The sequence below is a fragment of the Papaver somniferum genome, unplaced genomic scaffold (genome assembly GCF_003573695.1).
Source record: "Papaver somniferum cultivar HN1 unplaced genomic scaffold, ASM357369v1 unplaced-scaffold_175, whole genome shotgun sequence".
NCBI classification, from domain to species: Eukaryota; Viridiplantae; Streptophyta; class Magnoliopsida; order Ranunculales; family Papaveraceae; genus Papaver; species Papaver somniferum.
The window spans coordinates 65,150-86,974 of NW_020627152.1; the positions used below are offsets into that span (position 1 = coordinate 65,150).

The 21,825-nt window shown below is 40.2% G+C and overlaps 1 protein-coding gene across 1 annotated transcript; it reads right to left on the reverse strand.

The window, feature by feature from the left end:
• Positions 1–18,454: 18,454 nt before the first annotated feature.
• Positions 18,455–20,103, reverse strand: LOC113337716 (CASP-like protein 5C1). The gene is made up of 3 exons (XM_026583313.1): positions 19,799–20,103; positions 18,894–19,029; positions 18,455–18,808 (listed from the first exon to the last, which is right to left on the reverse strand). The coding sequence occupies exons 1-3, from the start codon at positions 19,912–19,914 to the stop codon at positions 18,635–18,637; spliced, it is 426 nt and encodes a 141-aa protein (XP_026439098.1). The 5' UTR covers positions 19,915–20,103; the 3' UTR covers positions 18,455–18,634.
• Positions 20,104–21,825: the final 1,722 nt, after the last annotated feature.

Sequence of the window (21,825 nt, forward strand, 5' to 3'; positions counted from 1 at the left end):
CCTTCCCTATGCGGCTACCAAAACGAAGGCGTGTGAAGATCAACGACCACCCTTCCATCTTAGATGCAAATCCTAGCCGTCCAAGGTCGCCAACCAACGCATGGTAACCTTTGGCATAAAATCCTAGTTTTGGCCACGCCAAACCGTGCCAAGGCGTGCCATGCCACATGTGCCAATGGCATGCCAACCACCTTGTCGCGCCACACCATGCCGGCCTTCCATATGCGGCTACCAAAACGAAAGCGTGCGAAGATCAACGACCACCCTTCTATCTTAGATGCAAATCCTAGCCATCCAAGGTCGCCAAGCAGCGCATGGTAACCTTTGGCCCAAAACCCTAGTTTTGGCCACGCCAAACCGCACCAAGGCATGCCATCCTACATGTGCCAATGACATGCCAACCACCTTGTCGCGCCACACCATGCCGTCCTTCCCTATGCGCCTACCAAAACGAAGGCGTGCGACGATCAAAGACCACCCTTCCATCTTAGATGCAAATCCTAGCCGTCCAAGGTCGCCAACCAACGAATGGTAACATTTGGCCTCAAACCATAGTTTTGGCCACGCCAAACCGCGCCAAGGCATGCCGACCATGCCAGCCGTACCACTGCGCCAATGGCATGCCATGCCAGCCGCACCTCTGCGCCAAGGCATGCCAACCATGCCAACCGCACCACCGCGCCAATGGCATGCCATGCCAGCCGCACCTCCGCGCCAAGGGATTCCAACGATGCCAGCCGCACCACTGCTCCAATGGCATGCCATCCCAACCACACCTCCGCGCCAAGGCACGCCAACCATGTCAGCCGCACCTCCAGGCCAAGGTATGCCAACCATGCCAGTCGCACCACTGCGCCAATGGCATGCCATGCCAGCCGCACCTCCGCGCCAAGGCATGCCAACCATGCCAGACGCACCACTCCGCCAATGGCATGCCATGCCAGCCGCACCACATGTGCCAATGGCATGCCAACCACTTTGTCGCGCTACACGATGTCGTCCTTCCTTATGCGGCTATCAAAACGAAGGCGTGCGACGATCAACGGCCACCCTTACATCTTTGATGCAAATCCTATCCGTCCAAGGTCGCCAACCAACGCATGGCAACCTTTGGCCTAAAACCCTAGGTTTGGCCACGCCAAACCACTCCAAGGCATGCCATGCCACATGTGCCAATGGCATGCCAACCACCTTGTCGCGCCACATCATGCCGGCCTTCCTTATGCGGCTACCAAAACGAAGGCGTGCGACCACCCTTCCGTCTTAGATACAAATCCTAGCCATCCAAGGTCTCCAACCAACGCATGGTAACCTTTGGCTCAAAACACTAGTTTTGGCCACGCCAAACCGCCCCAAGGCATGCCATGCCACATGGCATGCCAACCACCTTGCCACTCCAGACCATGCCGGCCTTCCCTATGCGGCTACCAAAACGAAGTGCGACGATCAACGGCCACCCTTCCATCTTAGATGCAAATCCTAGACGTCCAAGGTCGCCAACCATGCCAGCCGCACCACTGCGCCAATGTCATGCCATGCCAGCCGCACCACGGCGCCAATAGCATGCCATGCCATCCGCACCTCCGCGCCAAGGCATGCCAACCATGCCATCCGCACCTCCGCGTCAAGGCATGCCAACCATGCCATCCGCACCTCCGCGCTAAGGCATCCCAACCATGCCAACCGCACCTCCACACCAAGGTATGCCAACCATGCCAGCCGCACCACTGCGCCACTGGCATGCCATGCCTTCCGCACTTCCTCGCCAAGGCATGACAACCATGCCGGCTGCACCACTGCGCCAATGGCATGCCTTGCCAGCCGCATCTCCGCACCAAGGCATCCCAACCATGCCAGCCGTACCACATGTGCCAATGGCATTCCAAACACTTTGTCGCGCCACACCATGCCGGCCTTCCCTATGCGGCTACCAAAACTAAGGCGTGCGATGATTAACGACCACCCTTCCATCTTAGATGCAAATCCTAAGCGTCCAAGGTCGCCTACCAATGCATGGTAACCTTTGGCCTAAAATCCTAGTTTTGGCCACGCCAAACCGCGCTAAGGCATGCCATGCCACATGTGCCAATGGCATGCCATCCACCTTGTCGCGCCACACCATGCCGACCTTCCCTATGCGGCTACCAAAACGAAGGCGTGCAAAGATCAACGATCACCCTTCTATCTTAGATGCAAATCCTAGCCGTCCATGGTCGCAAAGCAGCGCTTTTTTACCATTGTCCCAAAACCCTAGTTTTGGCCACGCCAAACCGCACCAAGGCATGCCATGCCACATGTGCCAATGGAATGCCAACCACCTTGTCGCGCCACACCATGCCGGCTTTCCCTATGCTGCTACCAAAACGAAGGCGTGCGACGATCAACGGACACCCTTCCATCTTAGATGCAAATCCTAGCCGTCCAAGGTTGCCAACCAACGCATGGTAACCTATGGCCCAAAACCCTAGTTTTCGCCACGCCAAACCGCGCCAAGGCATGCCAACCATCCCAGCCGTACCACTGCGCCAATGGCATGCCATGCCAGCCGCACCTCCGCGCCCATGGCATGCCATGCCAGCCGCACCTCCGCGCCAAGGCATGTCAACCATGCCAACCGCACCACCGCGCCAATGTCATGCCATGCAAATCGCACCTCCAAGCCAAGGAATTCCAAGCATGCCAGCTGCACCAGTGCGCCAATGGCATGCCATGTCAGCCGCACCTTCGCGCCAAGGCATGCCAACCATGACATCCGCACCACTGCGCCAGTGGCATGCCATGCCAGCCGCACCTCCGCGCCAAGGCATGCCAACCATGCCAGCCGCACCACTACGCCAATGGCATGCCATCCCAGACGCACCTCCGCGCCAAGGCACGCCAACCATATCAGCCGCACCTCCACGCCAAGGTATGCCAACCATGCCAGCCGCACCTCCGCGCCAAGGCATGCCAACCATGCCAGATGCACCACTGCGCCAATGGCATGCCATGCCAGCCGCACCACATGTGCCAATGGCATGCCAACCACCTTGTCGCGCCACACCATGTCGGCCTTCCCTATGCTGCTACCAAAACGAAGGCGTGCGACGATCAACGAACACCCTTCCATCTTAGATGCAAATCCTAGCCGTCCAAGGTCGCCAACCAACGCACGGTAACCTTTGGCCCAAAACCTTAGTTTTGGCCACGTCAAACCGCGCTAAGGAATGACATGCCAACCACCTTGCCGCGCCACACCATGCCGGCCGTCTTTATGCGGCTACCAAAACGAAGGCGTGGGACGATCAACGGCCACCCTTCATCTTAGATGCAAATCCTAGCCGTCCAAGGTCGCCAACCAACGCATGGTAACCACGCCAAACCGCGCCAAGGCATGTCATGCCACATGTGCCAATGGAATGCCAATTACCTTGCCGCGCCACACCATGCCCGCCTTCCTTATGCGGCAACCAAAACGAAGGTGTGCGACGATCAACGACCACCCTTCCATCTTAGATGCAAATCCTAGCCGTCCAAGGTCACCATCCAACGCATGATAACCTTTCACCCAAAACCCTAGTTTTGGCCACGCCAAACCGCGCCAAGGCATGCCATGCCACATGTGCCAATGGCATGCCAACAACCTTGCCGCGCCACACCATGCCGACCTTCCTTATGCGGCAATCAAAACGAAAGTGTGCGACGATCAACGGCCACCCTTCCATCTTAGATGCAAATCCTAGCCGTCCAAGGTCGCCAACCAACGCATGGAAACCTTTTGGCCTAAAACCCTAGTTTTGGCAACGCCAAACCGCGCCAAGGCATGCCATGCCACATGTGCCAATGGCATGCCAACCACCTTGTCGCGCCAAACCATGCCGGCCTTCCTTATGCGACTACCAAAACGAAGGTGTGCGGCCACCCTTCCGTCTTAGATACAAATCCTAGCCGTCTAAGGTCGCCAACCAACGCATGGTAACTTTAGGCCCAAAACCCTAGTTTTGGCCATGTCAAACCGCGCCAAGGCATGCCAACCACCTTGCCGCGCCACACCATGCCGGACTTCCCTATGCGGCTACCAAAGCGAAGGCGTGCGAAGATCAACGGCCATCCTTCTATCTTAGATGCAAATCCTAGTCGTCCAAGGTCGCCAACCAACGCATGGTAACCATTGGCCCAAAACCCTAGTTTTGGCCACGCCAAACCGCGCCAAGGCATGCCATGCCACATGTGCCAATGGCATGCCAACCCCCTTGTCGCGCCACACTATGCCGGACTTCCCTATACGGCTACCAAAACGAAGGCGTGCGACGATCAACGACCACCCTTCCATCTTAGATGCAAATCCTAGCCGTCCAAGGTCGCCAACCAACGCATGGTAACCTTTGTCCCAAAACCCTATTTTTGGCCACGCCAAATCGCGCCAAGGCATCTCATGCCACATGTGCCAATGGCATGCCAACCACCTTGCCGCGCCTCACCATGCCGACCTTCCTTATACGGCTACCAAAACGAAGTCGTGCGACGATCAACGGCCACCCTTCCGTCTTAGATGCAAATCCTAGCCGTTCAAGGTCGACAACCAACGCATGGTAACCTTTCGCCCAAAACCCTAGTTTTGGCCACGCCAAACCGCGCTAAGGCATGCTATGCCACATGGCATGCCAACCACCTTTCTGCGCCACACCATGCCGGCCTTCCCTATGCGGCTACCAAAACGAAGTCGTGCGACAATCAATGGCCACCCTTCCATCTTAGATGAAAATATTAGCCGTCCAAGGTCGCCAACAAACGCATGGTAACCTTTGGCCCAAGACTCTAATTTTGGCCACGCCAAACCGCGCCAAAGCATGCCGGCCATGCCACATGTGCCAATGGCATGCCATCCACCTTGCCGCACCATACCATGTCGGCTTTCATTTCACGCCTGTCAAAACGAAGGCATGCAACAGTGAACGACCACTTTTCCATCTAAGATGCAGATCTTGGACGTCCAAGGTTACCATCTAACGCATGGACGTCAAGCCCTAGTTTGGTCGCGTCCAAACAAAGCCAACCTTAACTTTTGTCCGCGCCTAAACTAGGCCATATTAAAGCTATACCGACCACGCTTTCATGCCGCTGGTTGCCAAATAAAGGGTTGCAATAATAAACGGATACCCTTCCTCTCAAGATGAAAAATCTCGACCGTCGAAGGTCATCACCGAGCCGACAAGTCTCCCAAGATCGACTTGCCAAACAACAGCAACATGCTACGTGTTTTCCACAAAACACTCGATACATCAACACATGTGACAAACTGTGGGATGCTCATTGGGTATTGGTTTGGCGGTTTACAGCGTGCGGCGTACACTACGGCCGTTGCAAGGATGAGGCGGTTAGTAAATACAGGTAGTAATGGTGAAACACTTTCTTTTATGGAACATCAATACCATGCGTTATCGGCTACCACCTCCTCCCATTTACTAACCCATTTTCCATTTCTTAATGAGACTAGAGTAAGTTTCACTTCGACTTGTATAAATAGGTCTTACCTATTTCCACCAAACAACAAGTCCAGGTCAGGAATATACAACACTTAGAAAATATTTTGCTACCTTTCGATCTGTTAGCTTCCCACTTTCTGATACAAGTCGTAAAACAACTACTATTCCAGAATCAACTATTTTGGTCTCAACACTCTCTTCATTTCCCTACCCAAAACCAACCCTTCTCCTTCACTTTGTGACCGAAGCAAGTCTGGAACGACCATCTCTTGGTTTAGGCTGTATTTGTACAGATTGATCTCTCGAATATAAAGTACTCCCTTGCAGTACATTATTTAGGGTTTAAACTCGTTTCTCACCCACACACCCGAAATTACCAAAATCAACAGAAATCGTTTTCACCCTCAAACAGGAGCACTTTATTGTCTTAATGGATGATAATTCATGAGGCCATGGTTCATAAGTTGGTAAATGAACCTAATGTTACTCAAAGAGGAAGCTACAGTAAGTTTTTGAGGCCACTCGTGCTGCATTAGGAAGGTTCCTAGGAATTTATTGTTGTATGTTTTCTCTTACGAGAAATAAAATCAATGGTAATGGTGATGTCTCAAGCGCATAACATGAATCTTTATCTTATTAACTAGTATTAAGGATTTGGTAGATTGATTTTATCTACTCTCATGCGTTTGGCATACTACGGTCAGGGCCATATTCTATAAGCTCATTGCTTCATATGATAACAAGTTATCACCTATGATCTGAATATTTCGTTTTTGCCAAAAAGATAGTCATAATTAAAGTTGTTAAAGAATTGATCGGTTGAAGTCACAAATCGTTGGTATGTCAAGGTTGGTTATCATATTTTAGTATTTGAACTTAATTAAAGTCGTTTATTAAATGTACTATAGATCAACTTCGTTTAGGTTAGACTAGAAAATCTAGGAATGTTGAGACATACAAGTATTACTCTGAAGACCTGAAGATCATGAAGACGTATCAACTATAATAAAGATATCATCCTTCTAATTAAGTTTAGTGATACTAACTTGAATTGTTTCCATTCCTATCGTTGCTTTTTAAGTCGTTTAATATTGAATACATAACATGCAAGGTTATATTTAATACTCTAGTATTATACTTGGTCATTTTAGTATGATCAAAGTGTCAAGGATGAATATTTGATTACTACGTATAATGTTTATTTTTCAAACTTTGTAAATGTGAGATCGACATAATCATTGTAACTCGCTACTTGATTGTGTATTGGATATAAGTATGATTTTATCCTAGGAAACTATGTTTGGATACATATGTTTAAAGGAAGTACATATACTTGTTTCATAATCAAAAAGAAATTAATACGCTTTTTGGTCCGGTTTTCATTGAAGATCTATTGGATGACCAATTCAAACCAAGGTATAACTTTGGTAGAACCGACATTGACTTATGTTGAGAACGTTGCCTATTCTGGATAAATGGTATAACCGATCCTAGATATTGTTGGGAGTGATGGTAAAAACATTCCCTATTAATATTGTGATACTTGGTAGAGACGATTATATCTTTTGTTGCAAGTCATGGTAGAACCGATCCCTACCTATATTTAGAGACTTGGTACAACCGATCTTAATCTATATTAGGAGCCACGGTAGAACCAGTCCCAAAAAAAAAAAAAAAGCTCTAGGTTCACATACTACTTTACAATTTTGTGTGAGTTTGAAATTAGGGTTTGCTAATTAGGAAATTTCATATTTGACATAATTTGTACAAGAGTATAATTCTCTTTTTTTTATTGTCCAAAAGATATTCCCTGATACTCAAGGTGATCCCAATCCGAAATATTGATAATCTGTTAATTAAGCATTTTCGATTATATGCTTTTGATTTTCTAGCAAATCACAACATATCTCTTTCTTAGAGCATAGCTCGGTCAACCTCGCATGCATTGCTATATCAAGCATGTTTGTCAATGTTAGTGATCAAAATTATAAAGTCTTGATTTCTAGCCTATTAGTTAAGTCTCGGACTAGGATAGGAAAAGTGTAGTTGATCTCAAGGACTTCATAGTGATTCAACGACAACGACGAAGATCTACACCAAGGAACCGTGGAACTTCATCAACAAAAAGGTATGTGAATACTTGAACTTATCTATCACTTGAAAGTCTATCTATTATTTTCCTACTTCTTATGAGACAAAAGTCGTATGCTATATAGACTAGATCATATACACTTGATATTTCGAGCTGAGTATTCATTGCTTATCCTTTACTTGAAATCATGTGTTGGTAAAGAGTTTCGCTTTGATCATGTTTATCTTCACCTAGTGACGAAAGTCATGAAAGTTTCAATCGCTTTGGAAATTGCTCTGACGAGAAAGGTATGTTGTTCTTTATGACTGAATATCGCCCTATGAGAATATTTCAATGATTGGAATGAGAGTTTAGATTATATAACCATGTATTCTTTGAACCGAAGTTTTCGAACTTTGTTGATAAAGAAAAATCGGTAGGATTGTGGAATTGGCTTGCCAAATCCGCGAACCCAGTCCGCAGACTCAGTCCACGAACTGATGAAAGTTCTCGACCGAGAATTTCTGTCGGGATTTCCAAAACTCGTTTGTGTGCTAAGTCCGCGAACCCAGTCCGCGAACTGGCGGAAGTTCTCGACCCGAGAATTTCTGCTGAGTTTGGAAAACTCAACCGATTAACTTAAGTCCGCGAACTTGTTTGTGAGCTTAAGAGGTTATGATCTAAAGATGTGCTATGAACATGAAACATTAATTATTAAGGAACACTTTATGAAAACCGTGGCTATAATGTTCATGAGCCGATTCTAATCGAATCGAATCATCTTTGTTTTAATTATGTCTTGTGTAGTTACATAAGATCTCATAGCAATTGAACAACTCTTAACTAGTTCATTTGACTAAATTGAACTAGTTATGGTGAAGAAGAACAGATTAATATGAGATGCTCATATGTTTGACCTTTTGGGTTATCATGTTGAACCAACATACGTGTACTCGCTTGGGTATGGTTTTCTTAAACCCAATAAACGTGTACCCAAGTGTTTGTGACAAGCTATGTCTTTCAATCTAACGGTTGAAAGATATTGGCTTGAATGTAAATCAGGTTTTCATATAATGGTGGATAGAGTTTTCTTTGTACCTAAGGCAAAACCCTGATTTGAAAGGATATATATAGGAGACATCTAGAGCAAAACTTAAAGACTTCATTGGGATTGTGAAGCCTGACCGGTACCACTTTTATCGTAGTTGTGTGATCTGATCTTGCATCTTCTATCGTACGAGTACAATCGATTGATTGGCTTGAGATCGTGAGAGTTCTCCTATAGGCAAGATAAATAAGTCACAAACATCTCCGTATCACTGTTTGTGATTCCTTGACAATCCGCTTGTGTATTCAGGAAGGATTGTATAGAGGTGATTGATTAATCTAGGATGTTCTTCGGGAATATAAGACCGGATTATCAATTGGTTCATGTTACCTTGATTTTATATCTAAAGACGGAACAAAACCTAGGGTTTATCTGTGGGAGACAGATTTATCCTTTCGATATACTTTTCTGTGTGAGACAGATTCGTTTATTATCAAGTCTGTGATTTTGGGTTGCAACAACTCTTAGTTGTGGTTGAGATCAGCTAAGGGAATCAAGTACGCAGTTTCCTGCTGGGATTAGAGGCGTAGGAGTAAAACTGTACCTTGTATCAGTGGGAGATTGGTAGGGGTTCAACTACAGATCAGTCCGAAATTAGTTTGCAGTAGCCTAGTGTCTGTAGCGGCTTAATACAGTGTGTATTCAATCTGGACTAGTCCCGGGGTTTTTTTACATTTGCGGTTTCCTCGTTAACAAAATTTCTGGTGTCTGTGTTATTTCTTTTCCGCATTATATTTTATATAATTGAAATAATACAGGTTGTGTGTTAAGATCATCAAATTCTCTATTCCAACTTTTGGTTGTTGATTTTAGTTGATTGATCCTTGGATATTGGTCTTTGGTAGCGTCCAAGTTATCTCTCTTTGATAAAGACTCACAGATTTCTATTTGCTTGAGTAAAGATCAAATCGAGAGATTGAGATATAAAATCTTTGATATATCTTTTCATTGATTGAGTATGACTGTCTAGTTGATTCTCATAAAAAGTATATTGGAGTTTGCCCATACAGATTGCTAAGCAAAATATTAGGTGGTGTTGTTAGACCTCCGCTTTTCAATTGCTAAGACCTCATCAGTCTGTGTTTGTAGCGATCTGACTCTATGGATTTTAAAGTCTCAATTAACGCTTCATTAGGTGTAAAAAACAACCGCAGGAAAAGGTCTGATAAACTGGTTAATCTTCAAAAGACATTGGAAGAACAAATCCGGATCTATTCTGGTCTTGTTGCAGAAATTGCATCTCTTAAGGATTTGATATCTAATAGTAATCTCTCATTGAATCTGAAAGAATCCAGTTGTTCCTTTCTAAAGTATTGTCATCTTTCAGATAATGCTCAACGATCATTTGTTGAGAAAACTGATGTGACTAGGAACCATTCAGACATATGCCAAGGGTTTGGTTTTTATGGATGCTCATCCGATCATCCTCGACGATCTTGTACGTCATCTTTAAGAGTCTGGAGGCTGCAAGTAATCCTTGTAAGAATACCGTGCAACTTTGTGTTACTCAAAAGGGACGTACGATACTATCAGAAATTCTGTACAGAAAAGTACCAATGGTATAGGCAGTCTTACTTCTTGTCCTACTTCCTATCTTCGATGGTGTAGTGTCAGTCGTTGTGGGCCTTTTCTACATGTGTTAGGAGATTCCTCCTTGAGTGTATCTTCTATCGTCTCCAAACGTAAAAAAGACTCTACAACCAAGACAGAAGGACATCTATCAATTGGTTGCTATTCGTCTTATTCGGAACCAGGAAACATTGATGTAACTATGAGCAACTTCTCTTGGAAAAAATCAATGAATGATGAGTTAGATCAACTTCATAGACAAGTTATGTGGAACCTTGTATCATGCAAGTACAATGTCTATAATGAAGGTTTTAAATGGGTATCCAGGAATGAGGGAGATTGTTTAAACACATTCAGAAATAATCTCAGGCTCATTTCTCAAGGACACTCACGTGTTGAAGAATTTGAGGAAACGATTGTTTCTATGGAATGCTTTTTAGCTTTTCAGCCCACTTATAATTATCGCAGGTCCTACGTGACAAGTGCTTCAGGGAACAAAAGAAGAAGAATCTCTGCACATGTGCCTTACCGTAGAAAGTCACTATAGGATAAACAAGGGGAGATTTTTGATCCCATCATGTCTTCCTAACCCTAGACGTCCGCGTCCCCATGTTTGTCTTGAGAAAATGGGGTTTTGCGTCTTTTGGCTCAAGAAGTGTATTTTTTGTTATATTTTTTGTTTCTTTATATATAAATATCTAAAAATACAAAAGTTTTTGTTTGTCCAGGGTTTCAGTCGTCCACGAATCGAGCGTCTCAAGTCATCGTTTCTATGGCACCTGTTACTAGATGCAGTACAAGCAGGAATGCAGTCCTTGCAGCTAATGTTCGTGGATGCACTGGAATCTCCTCCACAAGTCTGAAGAAATTGAAGGTTACAATTAATGGTAAAAATCCTTCCTCTAACTAGTTCTTGTCTTCTTATCAAAGTGATGAAAACTTCAGGAACCTAGTAAAAGAATTCATCAGCAAAAGAAACAGCTTAAAATCTCGGATTGCTGCAACCCTAGAAGAGATAATTCACTAAGAACGTATGTTGTCCCAATCTACAAACACTGTACAAAAACTAAAAAAAGAACTTAGTAAGTTGATGGTGTTTTCAAAAGATTTGGAGGAGATGAATGATCCCTTTGCCAATAAATTCTTCAACAACGAGAAGGAGTTTTGTGAAGAAGATTTGGAAAAGATGTTTGTTGCCTAGGATGTCTTCTTTTTGGATTAGTTGGAAGAATAACTAGTGCTTTGAATAGCGATGATTGTGAAAAAATTTGTTTTAAATTTTATTTGTTTATTTGTTTTTTTGTTGTCATCTTCTTATGTTTTTTTTAGGTTTATTTGTTTTAAATTCTAAAAAATTTTGGAGGATGATGATTATTGCAGTATTTTCTTGGTTTGTTATATTGCAATATTTTTATGGGATATGTATTGTTTGCGTCCGTGAACTTGAAGGTCCCATATTGCGGTCAAAAGTAAAGTCATCCATGAATTGGTATTTGTATTGATGAAAGGACGATTGGACTTTTGACATACACAAAAGTTATGCCTATGCAATCATGTACTTGATGGAAAATATGATTGAATCTTTTGTGTGACAAGGATAAAGTCTATTATCTTGTTATGATGGAAAATAGAATAGATCCTTATATTTTATCCACGGTATTGATCCTTATTGATCCATTTTCATGTTTTACCGTGAAGGCTCCATTGTGTGTCTTATGTTGAGCACCTTACAACTAAGTCGATTAACCTTGGCTTTGTTGGTTGTTCCGTAAGATGCTATATGTTGAGCATTATGAACTAAATTAATCATCCTCGGTTATTTAGTTTGTACTCCCTAAGTTTTCCTTCTTATGTTGAGTACATGTACGGTTAAGATGGTCATGTTCCATGATAATCTTAGTCGGGGTTCCGTAATATCTTTTATGTTGAGACCAAAATAATTAAATTGATTACTTTGGTGATTAGTTTAGTTGTTTGCTTTTTGTTTAGATTAATTATAGGTTCTCTTATAATTAATCTAGTTGTGTTTTCATATATTCAACAAGATGTTGTGTTGAGTATATGAATGGCTACACTATCATGTTCTATTGGTTAATATAGTCACGTATTCCGTAAGGTTTTCCTTATGTTGAGTACTTGAACGGTTAAGTTAGTCACCTCCATATGATTAACTTAATCGTAGCCTGTTGCTCCGTGAGTTTACTTATGTTGAGCACTTTCAATTAAATGGATCACTTTTGTGATTTTGATTTAATTGCGTATTCCAATTAGAATATTCATGGGTTTACTTGTGAGTATTTTGGTTGAGTGTTGGATATAAAAAATCATTCACATGGTTTTTGGTGTCCAAATAAAAAATTCTTCTTTTCTTTCGAAATTAAGGTCGCTCTTGTTGTTCCTTTGGGAATGACATCAAATGGGGGATATTTCTTTTGAACTTGTGCTTAATGGTTATATCCTGCATGGAGTGCGGCTATGGAATTTTAAAGGGGTTATTTTGCGTCTTCAAACTCCTTGATGAATGTTGTTAGCTTTGGCTATAATATTGCATCTAAATTAAGATGATATGTTGTCTTTCTTTTGGTCATGAAATGTCTCTTGTGGAAATTTCATTATGAACCAATTCTTGTACCTTTGCCAATTTTATTGACAAAAAGGGGGAGAAATATTGTAGGTCACACTAAAAATACATATGTTTTTCGGATCATTGTGTAAGAGGGAGTGGTTTCCATGATCGAGATGGATTATTGACTAAGGGTGAGTGATACATATCACCATAGTATTATTGTTAAAGTCGTGATGCAATTGGACTTTGATGTTCATAATAATACTATGACACTGTATAATGATGATCGAGAATCTCGATTTCTCTCTTTGTTATAGATACGGATCTTCAACAACGGTGATACTAAGCTTACAACCTTTGGGATCATTGGAGTACTTGGAAGGACGAAGATTTCAAGGAACGTTGAAGATTGGACTATGGAATAGGATCCACTAAAGTTTATCTTTTTTGTATTCCATATGTATTAATAGTTTTGTCACTAAAATTGACAAAGGGGGATATTGTTAGAGCATAGATTGGTCAACCTCTCATGCGTTGCTATATCAAGCATGTTTGTCAAGGTTAGTGATCATAACTATAAAGTATTGACTTCTAGCCTATTAGCTAAGTCTCGGACTAGGATAGGAAGTGTAGTTGAGCTTAAGGAATTCATGGTGATTCAACGACAATGACGAAGATCTACACCAAGGAACCGTGGAACTTCATAAACAAAAAGGTATGTGAAGACTTGAACTTATCTATCACTCGAAATTCTATCTATTCTTCTCATACTTCTTATGATACAAAAGTCATATTCTATATAGACTAGATCATATACACTTGATATTTCGAGCTGAGTATTCATTGCTTATCTTTTACTCGAAATCATTTGTTGGTAAAGCGTTTCGCTTTGATCAGGTTTATCTTCACCTAGTGACGAAAGTCATGAAAGTTTCAATCACTTTGGAAATTTCTCTGACGAGAAAGGTCTGATGTTCTTCACGACTGAATACCACCCTCTGAGAATGTTTCAATGATTGGAATGAGAGTTTAGATTATATAACTGTGTATTCCTTGAAACGAAGTTTTAGAACTTTGTTGATAAAGAGAAATCGGTAGGATTGTGGAATTGGCTTGCCAAGTCCGCGAACCCAGTCCGCGAACTGACGGAAGTTCTCGACCGAGAATATCTGCTGGGATTTCCAAAACTCGTTTGTGTGTTAAGTCCGCGAACTGGCGGAAGTTCTCGAACCGAGAATTTCTGCTGAGTTTGGAAAACTCAACCGATTAACTTAAGTCCGCGAACTTATTTGTGAGCTTAAGAGGTTATGTTCTAAAGATGTACTCTGAACATGAAACATTAATTATTAAGGAATGATTTATGCAAATCGTGGCTATAATGTTCATGAGCCGATTCTAATCAAATCGAATCATCTTTGTTTCAATTGTGTTTTGTGTAGTTATATAAGATCTCATAGCAATTGAACAACTCTTAACTAGTTTATTTGAGTAAATTAAACTAGTTATGGTGAAGAAGAACATGATTAATTTGAGATGCTCATATGGTTGACCTTTTGGGTTATCATGTTGCACCAACATATGTGTACTCGTTTTGGCATGGTTTTTTCAAACATGTCTTCCGATCTAACGGTTGAGAGATATTGACTTGAATCTAAATCAGGTTTTCATCTAACAGTGGATAGGGTTTGCTTTGTACCTAAGGCAAAACCCTGATTTAAAAGGTTATATATAGGAGACATCTAGCTAGAGGAAAACTTAATCCCCACACGTCTGTGTGCTACTATTGCGCTCGCTAGAGTCGGTCTCCATTAACTCTTGAGTTTCTTCTCTAAACTCGGGTTAACGACTTAAAGAATTCATTTGGATTGTGAAGACAGACCGATACTACTTTTATCGTAGTTGTGTGATATGATCTTGCATCTTCTATCGTACGACTACAATCGATTGATTGGCTTGAGATCGTGAGAGTTCTCCGATAGGCATGATAAAGAAGTCACAAACATCTTCGTCTCACTGTTTGTGATTCCTCGACAATCCGCTGTGTAGTCAAGAAGGATTGTAGAGAGGTGATTGATTAATCTAGGCTGTTCTTCGGGAATATAAGACCGGATTATAAATTGGTTCCTGTTACCTTGATTTTATATCTAAAGACGGAACATAACCTAGGGTTTATCTGTGGGAGACAGATTTATCCTTTCGATAGACTTTTCTGTGTGAGATAGATTCGTTTATTATCAAGTCTGTGATTTTTGGTTGCAGCAACTCTTAGTTGTGGGTGAGATCAGCTAAGGGAATCAAACGCAGTGTCCTGCTGGGATCAGAGGCGTAGAAGTACAACTGTACCTTGTATCAGTGAGAGATTGGTAGGGGTTCAACTATAAATCAGTCTGAAATTAGTTTGCAGTAGGCTAGTGTCTGTAGCGGCTTAATACAGTGTGTATTCAATCTGGACTAGGTCCATGGGTTTTTCTGCATTTGCGGTTTCCTCGTTAACAAAATTTCTGGTGTCTATGTTATTTCTTTTCCACATTATATTTTATGTAATTGAAATAATACAGGTTGTGCGTTAAGATCATCAACTTCTCTAATCCAACTTTTGGTTGTTGATTGTAGTTGATTGATCCTTGGATATTGGTCTTTGGTAGCGTCCAAGTTATCTCTCTTTGATAAAGACTCGCAGATTTCTATTTGCTTGAGTAAAGATCAAATCGAGATATTGAGATATAAACTCTTTGATATATCTTTTTATTGATTGAGTCTGACTGTCTAGTTGATTCTTATAAAAAGTATATTGGAGTTTGTCCATACAGATTGCTAAGAGAAATATTGGGTGGTGTTGTTAGACCCCCGCTTTTTCACTCTTGGAAAGTTATATTAGTTAAGTGATACATTAATATTAAGAATTTTCTAATGCGAGATTTCAGAATTACCAGTTGGGTACTAGTGGGAATTTGAAAAAAATGAAATTAGGTACTTATTGCATATCTTGAGAATATTTTTGGTTTTGGAATTCCCTTGTTGTCCAAACAACATTGATCTTTAAATAATTGAGTTTGTATTTCTATCAAACTTAATTCGTGTTGTTTCTGGTGGACCCGTCTATCCAGAGAGGAAAGTACCATATTTAGATGAAATCACTTACTACCGCTCGTTTAAATACTTTTGTTGGATCAAGAAGCTATACGAGTACCTTTGGTGGAAATCTAGATAATTGCATTGTTTTTTTAGTTTCCGATTATTGGTTTGATTGAGTGATAGTTATTGAAACTTTGACTGCACCTAGTTTGATTATTCTTGGGAGTCTTATCTTTTGACATAAGGGTCACTCAAACTAAATCAAAGTTTTGACGGGATCTTTAGAACTGTTGTTAAATCTAAAAAAAACTTGTGATCATCCATTGTTAACAGACTTCATTCTATGTTTGATCGATCATAAGTGGATTCAAGTTTGTGTTGTGCAGGTACATAAAAAGGAAATTGAAGACTTGAAGAACAAGATAATTTTTCTTATTGGTTTAGATTTAGATGATCATAAAGTCGTCTAGATCGATAACTATCATTTGGTTATATTCTTCAATATTCGAATCTAATAGTTGTGAATCTGAATCTATGTTACTGATTTGGAATTATGTTACACGACAAAGGAGTTTACTAGTTTAAAAAGAAGAGACTTTGTCATAACTCAACAAATCTTTGTCTAAAAAATTAATGGAGTAGTTACCAACCAGATTTGTTCCTTTACTTTTTGGAAGACGATCAAAATGAGTTGAGTTCTTAAGAGTTTACATCGGTAAAGAAACTCAACATAGTGATTTCTGTCTTGGGACTCACGTGCGTAACTAGTAGGTCATAGACGCAGAGATACTGAGGGAACTAAGTAACTATATAGGGGTAGATTACTTGGCCTCAACTATATAAATTTGGCATTGTACTTTGTATATCAGATTATTTATAAGAGTATTCAGAACTGTACTAGATCCCGAGGTTTTTCTGCATTTGCGGTTTCCTCGTTAACAAAATCTTACTGTGTCATTTACTTTTACTTTTCGCAATTATAATTTTTTTTATTATAATTAAAAGTAAATACACTTGTACATTAATCCGAATGACTTTCAATTGATCTCATAGTCAATCGCTGGTACCATAACTATTGTCGAGTAAATATCAAGTTTTTGTATTTCCTCTACTTTGTCCATAGACGATCACACTTGGTATTAGACTTATAGGTTGCAACTAAAAACGTGGTGTATTTGGGTACCCTCGTCATTTCAAAAGTCTTATTTTAGATTGAGATTTATGGTTCAGTTTTGGATAACAATAGAAGGAACAAAAAATCAACCATATACTGATTGGGGAGATAACTTAATCATAAGATCATGTCTTTCATGGATACAAAATATACAATTCAGACTAGTGTTTTGTCCAATAATGTTTTAAAATCTCTACATATGATTGTTCAAAAATAGGCACCAGAGCATGAAATTCAGAGTAAAGGAAAGAACATTATATCACTGATTTCAAGGCCTGGCGTTCTTTTTCAGCAAATATTTCAACTTTTTTTAAATAATTGGCGAGTACAATTGGTCAATGAAATAAATGCTTTCATGATACGATAGAGTCCTAACTACGTTGTTATATTCAAGAGTTGTACTCCAATGACCCAACCAAGAACATAACATATTTAGAATCTGATGATGCTTAGAGGGAAAAGAAATCAGAAATTTTAATGTGTTAAAATTGGAGAAATTCTTCGCAATTTATACAAGGTTTCATGTCAACAGACGCTTTCGAAAAGAATCCACTAATAATATATCATGAAAGACACCTTATGGAAAGAAAAGTTGTCTCATAATATACTCAGGGGCGCTGTCCCTAGACCCCCTGACCTTACCTATCAAGTCGAACATAGTCGGTGGGGATGCCTCCCCCGTGACCCTATTTCGTAGAGCCAAACATTTATTAAAATATGCAACAATTTTAAAGTCAAAAAAGGTGAATTTATAAATAGCGGATCTCGAAATAGACATGGTTTTTCATCGAAAGAGAGGTGAGAATTCAAGTAACCAATCATAATGCACACATAGATAGGAAAAGAACTCTTGTAACGTTTTTTTAATGATTTTATGGTCAAACCATTTTCTTATGTGATACCATTAAGTGTGTGTATACGTTATGATATGGTCAATCTCCTAGTGATGATTTTTTATTTGTATGAGAACATTGTGTTTAAGATTAATATGTCGAGGCTCTTAAATATCACCACCGTGATAATAGAGTATTTTATCTTAAGAATAATTAAAATGTTATTGGCAACAATAATTATAATGTTATTGGCACAGAGTTGTGATATGGGGTTGTTTGGTAATCATTATTATAATGAATTATCAGCCCATAATCAATTATATTATTCATAATGGATGATGTATGTGTTTGGTAGCATCATAATTGAAAAAATCCATTATTTTCAGAAACGGAAAAAAGTTGTTTAAAAATTATTATAATCAATTATTTTTTCTTCTTATTTTCTATCAACCATCAAGTGATAGTTAAAAAAACACTCGGGAACTTGGAAAAAAATTCTAGATCATTGTGTTTTCCACTCCTTTTCAAGAGCATTTTTCAAAGATAATCAATTATTTGAGAAAGGCGTTTGTGAAAATTTATTATAAAAATGATTATCTTAAAATCATAATCATAAATAGATAATCATAAATTTTGTCAAACGAGGCCATTGGCAACAATATTTATAAATAATATGTCAAGTCATGCCTACCTGAACTTTGATAAGAATTTTCAAACAAGAATTTAATAAGAGTTTGTGATTTAAAAAGGCTTGAAAAGCTGAAAAATGATAATCACACTGAAAGAAATATCCAGAGACAGAGAAGAGCTGAAGCGCCTGTGGAAATCCAGGTGAAAAATGCCCACATCGCCGCAAATTTGTAGCTGCTAGCTCCCTTCAGAAGTGGTAAATAGCTGATGATGGCTGCAGCTGAGCAGGCCGCTGCTAGAGAGAGAAAAGAGAGGATCTGCAAGTAATTTTGTTAAGTTATTAACCAAAGCAATCAAATTACTGAAGTAGTATTTAAACTTTACTGAGGTAAGTATGTTTACCGCATCTCCAATAATAATGGCCAATCTTATTATTCTTGGCCGAAGAAGTGGGTAGCCGGTAAGATCAGAGTATCCTTGTGCAAATGCCAAGGTCAAGCTCCAGGGCACCATCAAGCTCATTATCATCAGTAAAAAGCTGTTACATGACAGTTACATAAAGCAAACATGAATGTAAATAATACAGAGCCATTAATTAGATACATGGATCACACTAAATGACTCGGTATAAATCTGTTACAATGAATCTGTATAAAGAAAACATGAATACAACAGTATAAAGGCAGGAATTAAACCCGGCAATTAGGGTTGGAACCCAAGGGTTGACCCTATCTTGGTCCGCCTAAACCCGGCCCCCAAGGACCGTTGCCTTTAACAAGCTAGGTTAGGGCAGATAGTCCTGGTCAGGGTCAGCTCGTGGGTTACCTAATTTTCTTACCTTTTTTTTTTTTTTTGGTTTGAATATTATCGGTTTAGGGTATAAACTGAACAGGTCACCTCTAAGTCAGTTCAAAAACAGTCAATTTCAATTTAATTTAATCATCAATAGCAACTAATATATACAATTTTACCATCTTAAATGCCAAAACTTCCAAAATTTCATATCTAAAACCTAGAAAAGTGATCAATTTACATCCATTAATAATTAATCCATAAACTCAAACAAAATAGAAAACATGATCAACCCTTACATAGACTCATTCATACGATGTTTCACATATCAGTAAATACCCGCATCAATAAAATGAAAGATCAAATCTGAATCAACTCATCATTTAAATAAATTACAACAGAATATTTAGTAGAGATATATAGTCAGGAGAGAATGATAAATTATGCATCAAATTATATGCATCTCTAAAATAGCAAATCAGGTGGCAGGTTTAGAAACTCGGCAAAGATATTACCTGAAGGCTACAAAGTCGTACTCCTCCTTCGCCGTGGTCAAGAAACCAAGAGCACAACAGGAAAAGATGATCTGCATGATCCTCAATAACAAGCTAATGATCCTGATGATGGCCATCTCCCCCTGCTTCTTCTTCTTATTCACCTCCTTCTTCTGCTTTTTCAGATATTTGGAAAGAGCGCAACAAAGGTGATGCTGCCAGATGGAAATCTACAACAATGGAGCTCGCCAACAATAATTAGTCGCCTTGCTTACCTACAGAAATGTCTCAGAATTCAGCATATAAGAAAGAGCAAGTATAGATACACTTTTTGAGGCAGGAACAATTAATCAAAAAGGATGAATTCTTATACTCCATCTAGCTCATTGCATGATTACTAGGTTGAAGGTTTCAATCCATCCAGCTCACTGCATTTGTAATTTTTCTACTTCTAATAAACAGTGTTAGTTATGTATTTTTGTAAGCAAATACGTTAAAGGAAAAATATGAACCACCATGAACTATGGTGGACCATACAACAATGGAGTCTTTCAGTCAAGCTTTACATTTCCTTCTCCCTTCAAAGATTTTATCGGCTCAAAATATAAAGCATAATTTTTTGGTTCAAAATGTGCGGTTATTTTTTTTTGTTACATTACACGTAAAAACTATTTGATTGCCAAAAAAATGAACAGTTTCTGATTTGAAAGTTAAGTTCAAAAGTTCGAGTCTTATTGAAGTTTTGGTGTGAATCGAGATTTATTTGAAGAGTTCATATGTTTTTCGAAAATTTGACTCTAACAGCAACCTAGAGTGGAGACACGGAGCTATCGTGTTATTATATCCGAAGGTGGGATGGTGCAAGCGAGGTGAAGTTCAGCGGGCTTAAAAAGAATGGTGAAATGTGGGTGAGGAGGTGTTCGGTAGGAGCACATGCATTGCATACCCCTTTGATATAAAAATTCTCTAAAGAAAAAAGAAAAAGAAATAAAAACAGAGTAGCTTTTCTTGAAATGGTTTATGCTTTGAACTAGTAATAATGTTTGTTTGAGTGGGGTTATCCGTATTTACTACGATTGGGCGCTAGCAGGTTAAGGTTCATGCATGTAATCTCGTTAACTTGTTTAGCCAAGGTTTAGTCGGTGGGAGTGGAAGACATCTGATCTGACCTACATCTATTTTTGTCTTTCACTGTGTTGATGTCTTTATCTTAAGGAATATATTGCATTAAAACCATGCCATGAGGTTGCATGGTGGTTCCATGGCCCAAAAATTTATGCCATCAACGAATTTAACTTCCTACCAAGTGTCAAGTATGTTAAAGAAGTGGATTCCAGTGTTTGTAGTTCAATGAAAGCAGTCAATCGCGTACCATTGAAATGGGGAAAGAAATTTTGAATGTCACTTTTTTTAAATCCGAATCAAAGTCAAAATCGAAGTTTTTGCTGAGCCAACATCGAAGTTTTCCCCCATCAGATGATGCGAAATTATGTTGTTCCTGAACCCTACGAGAAGCTGAAGGAACTACACATAGGAAAATGAATCTCTAAGGCTCTTTCTTTGTCCTGCATGCAGTTGATAGGTTTGCTGGTCCTAGGATTTGGCATTCATAGAGGCCAAAAGGCATGCACACGAATTAATTAACCCCAATTAATTGTCACAAAACCCCGCGGCTCTAAGTCTCTGACTAAGATTTTTTTTATCCAGATAGCCTCCCATGGCTGGACCAATGACCAAACCTACTCCATGATGTCGTGATCTAAGAAAATTAATAGAATAATATCGAGCAAAATAAGAGATGTGATGAAATTAATTACAAAGAAATTTTAATGGATTAAATTAGAAAGATTTTAGTGAATTGATGAAGGCAATCCGAATGGTTTTTCAGAAATCATTCGGAAAAATCGAGTACCAACAAAAGAAAAGAAAATTGAGTACAACCAAGACTGATGATCCAATAAATGGTGTCACCATCTACTAGTAAGGTAGTGCATCCAGATTCCAAAACCACTCGAGAAAATTTGTAATCAAAGGGTTTGTGGAAGGCA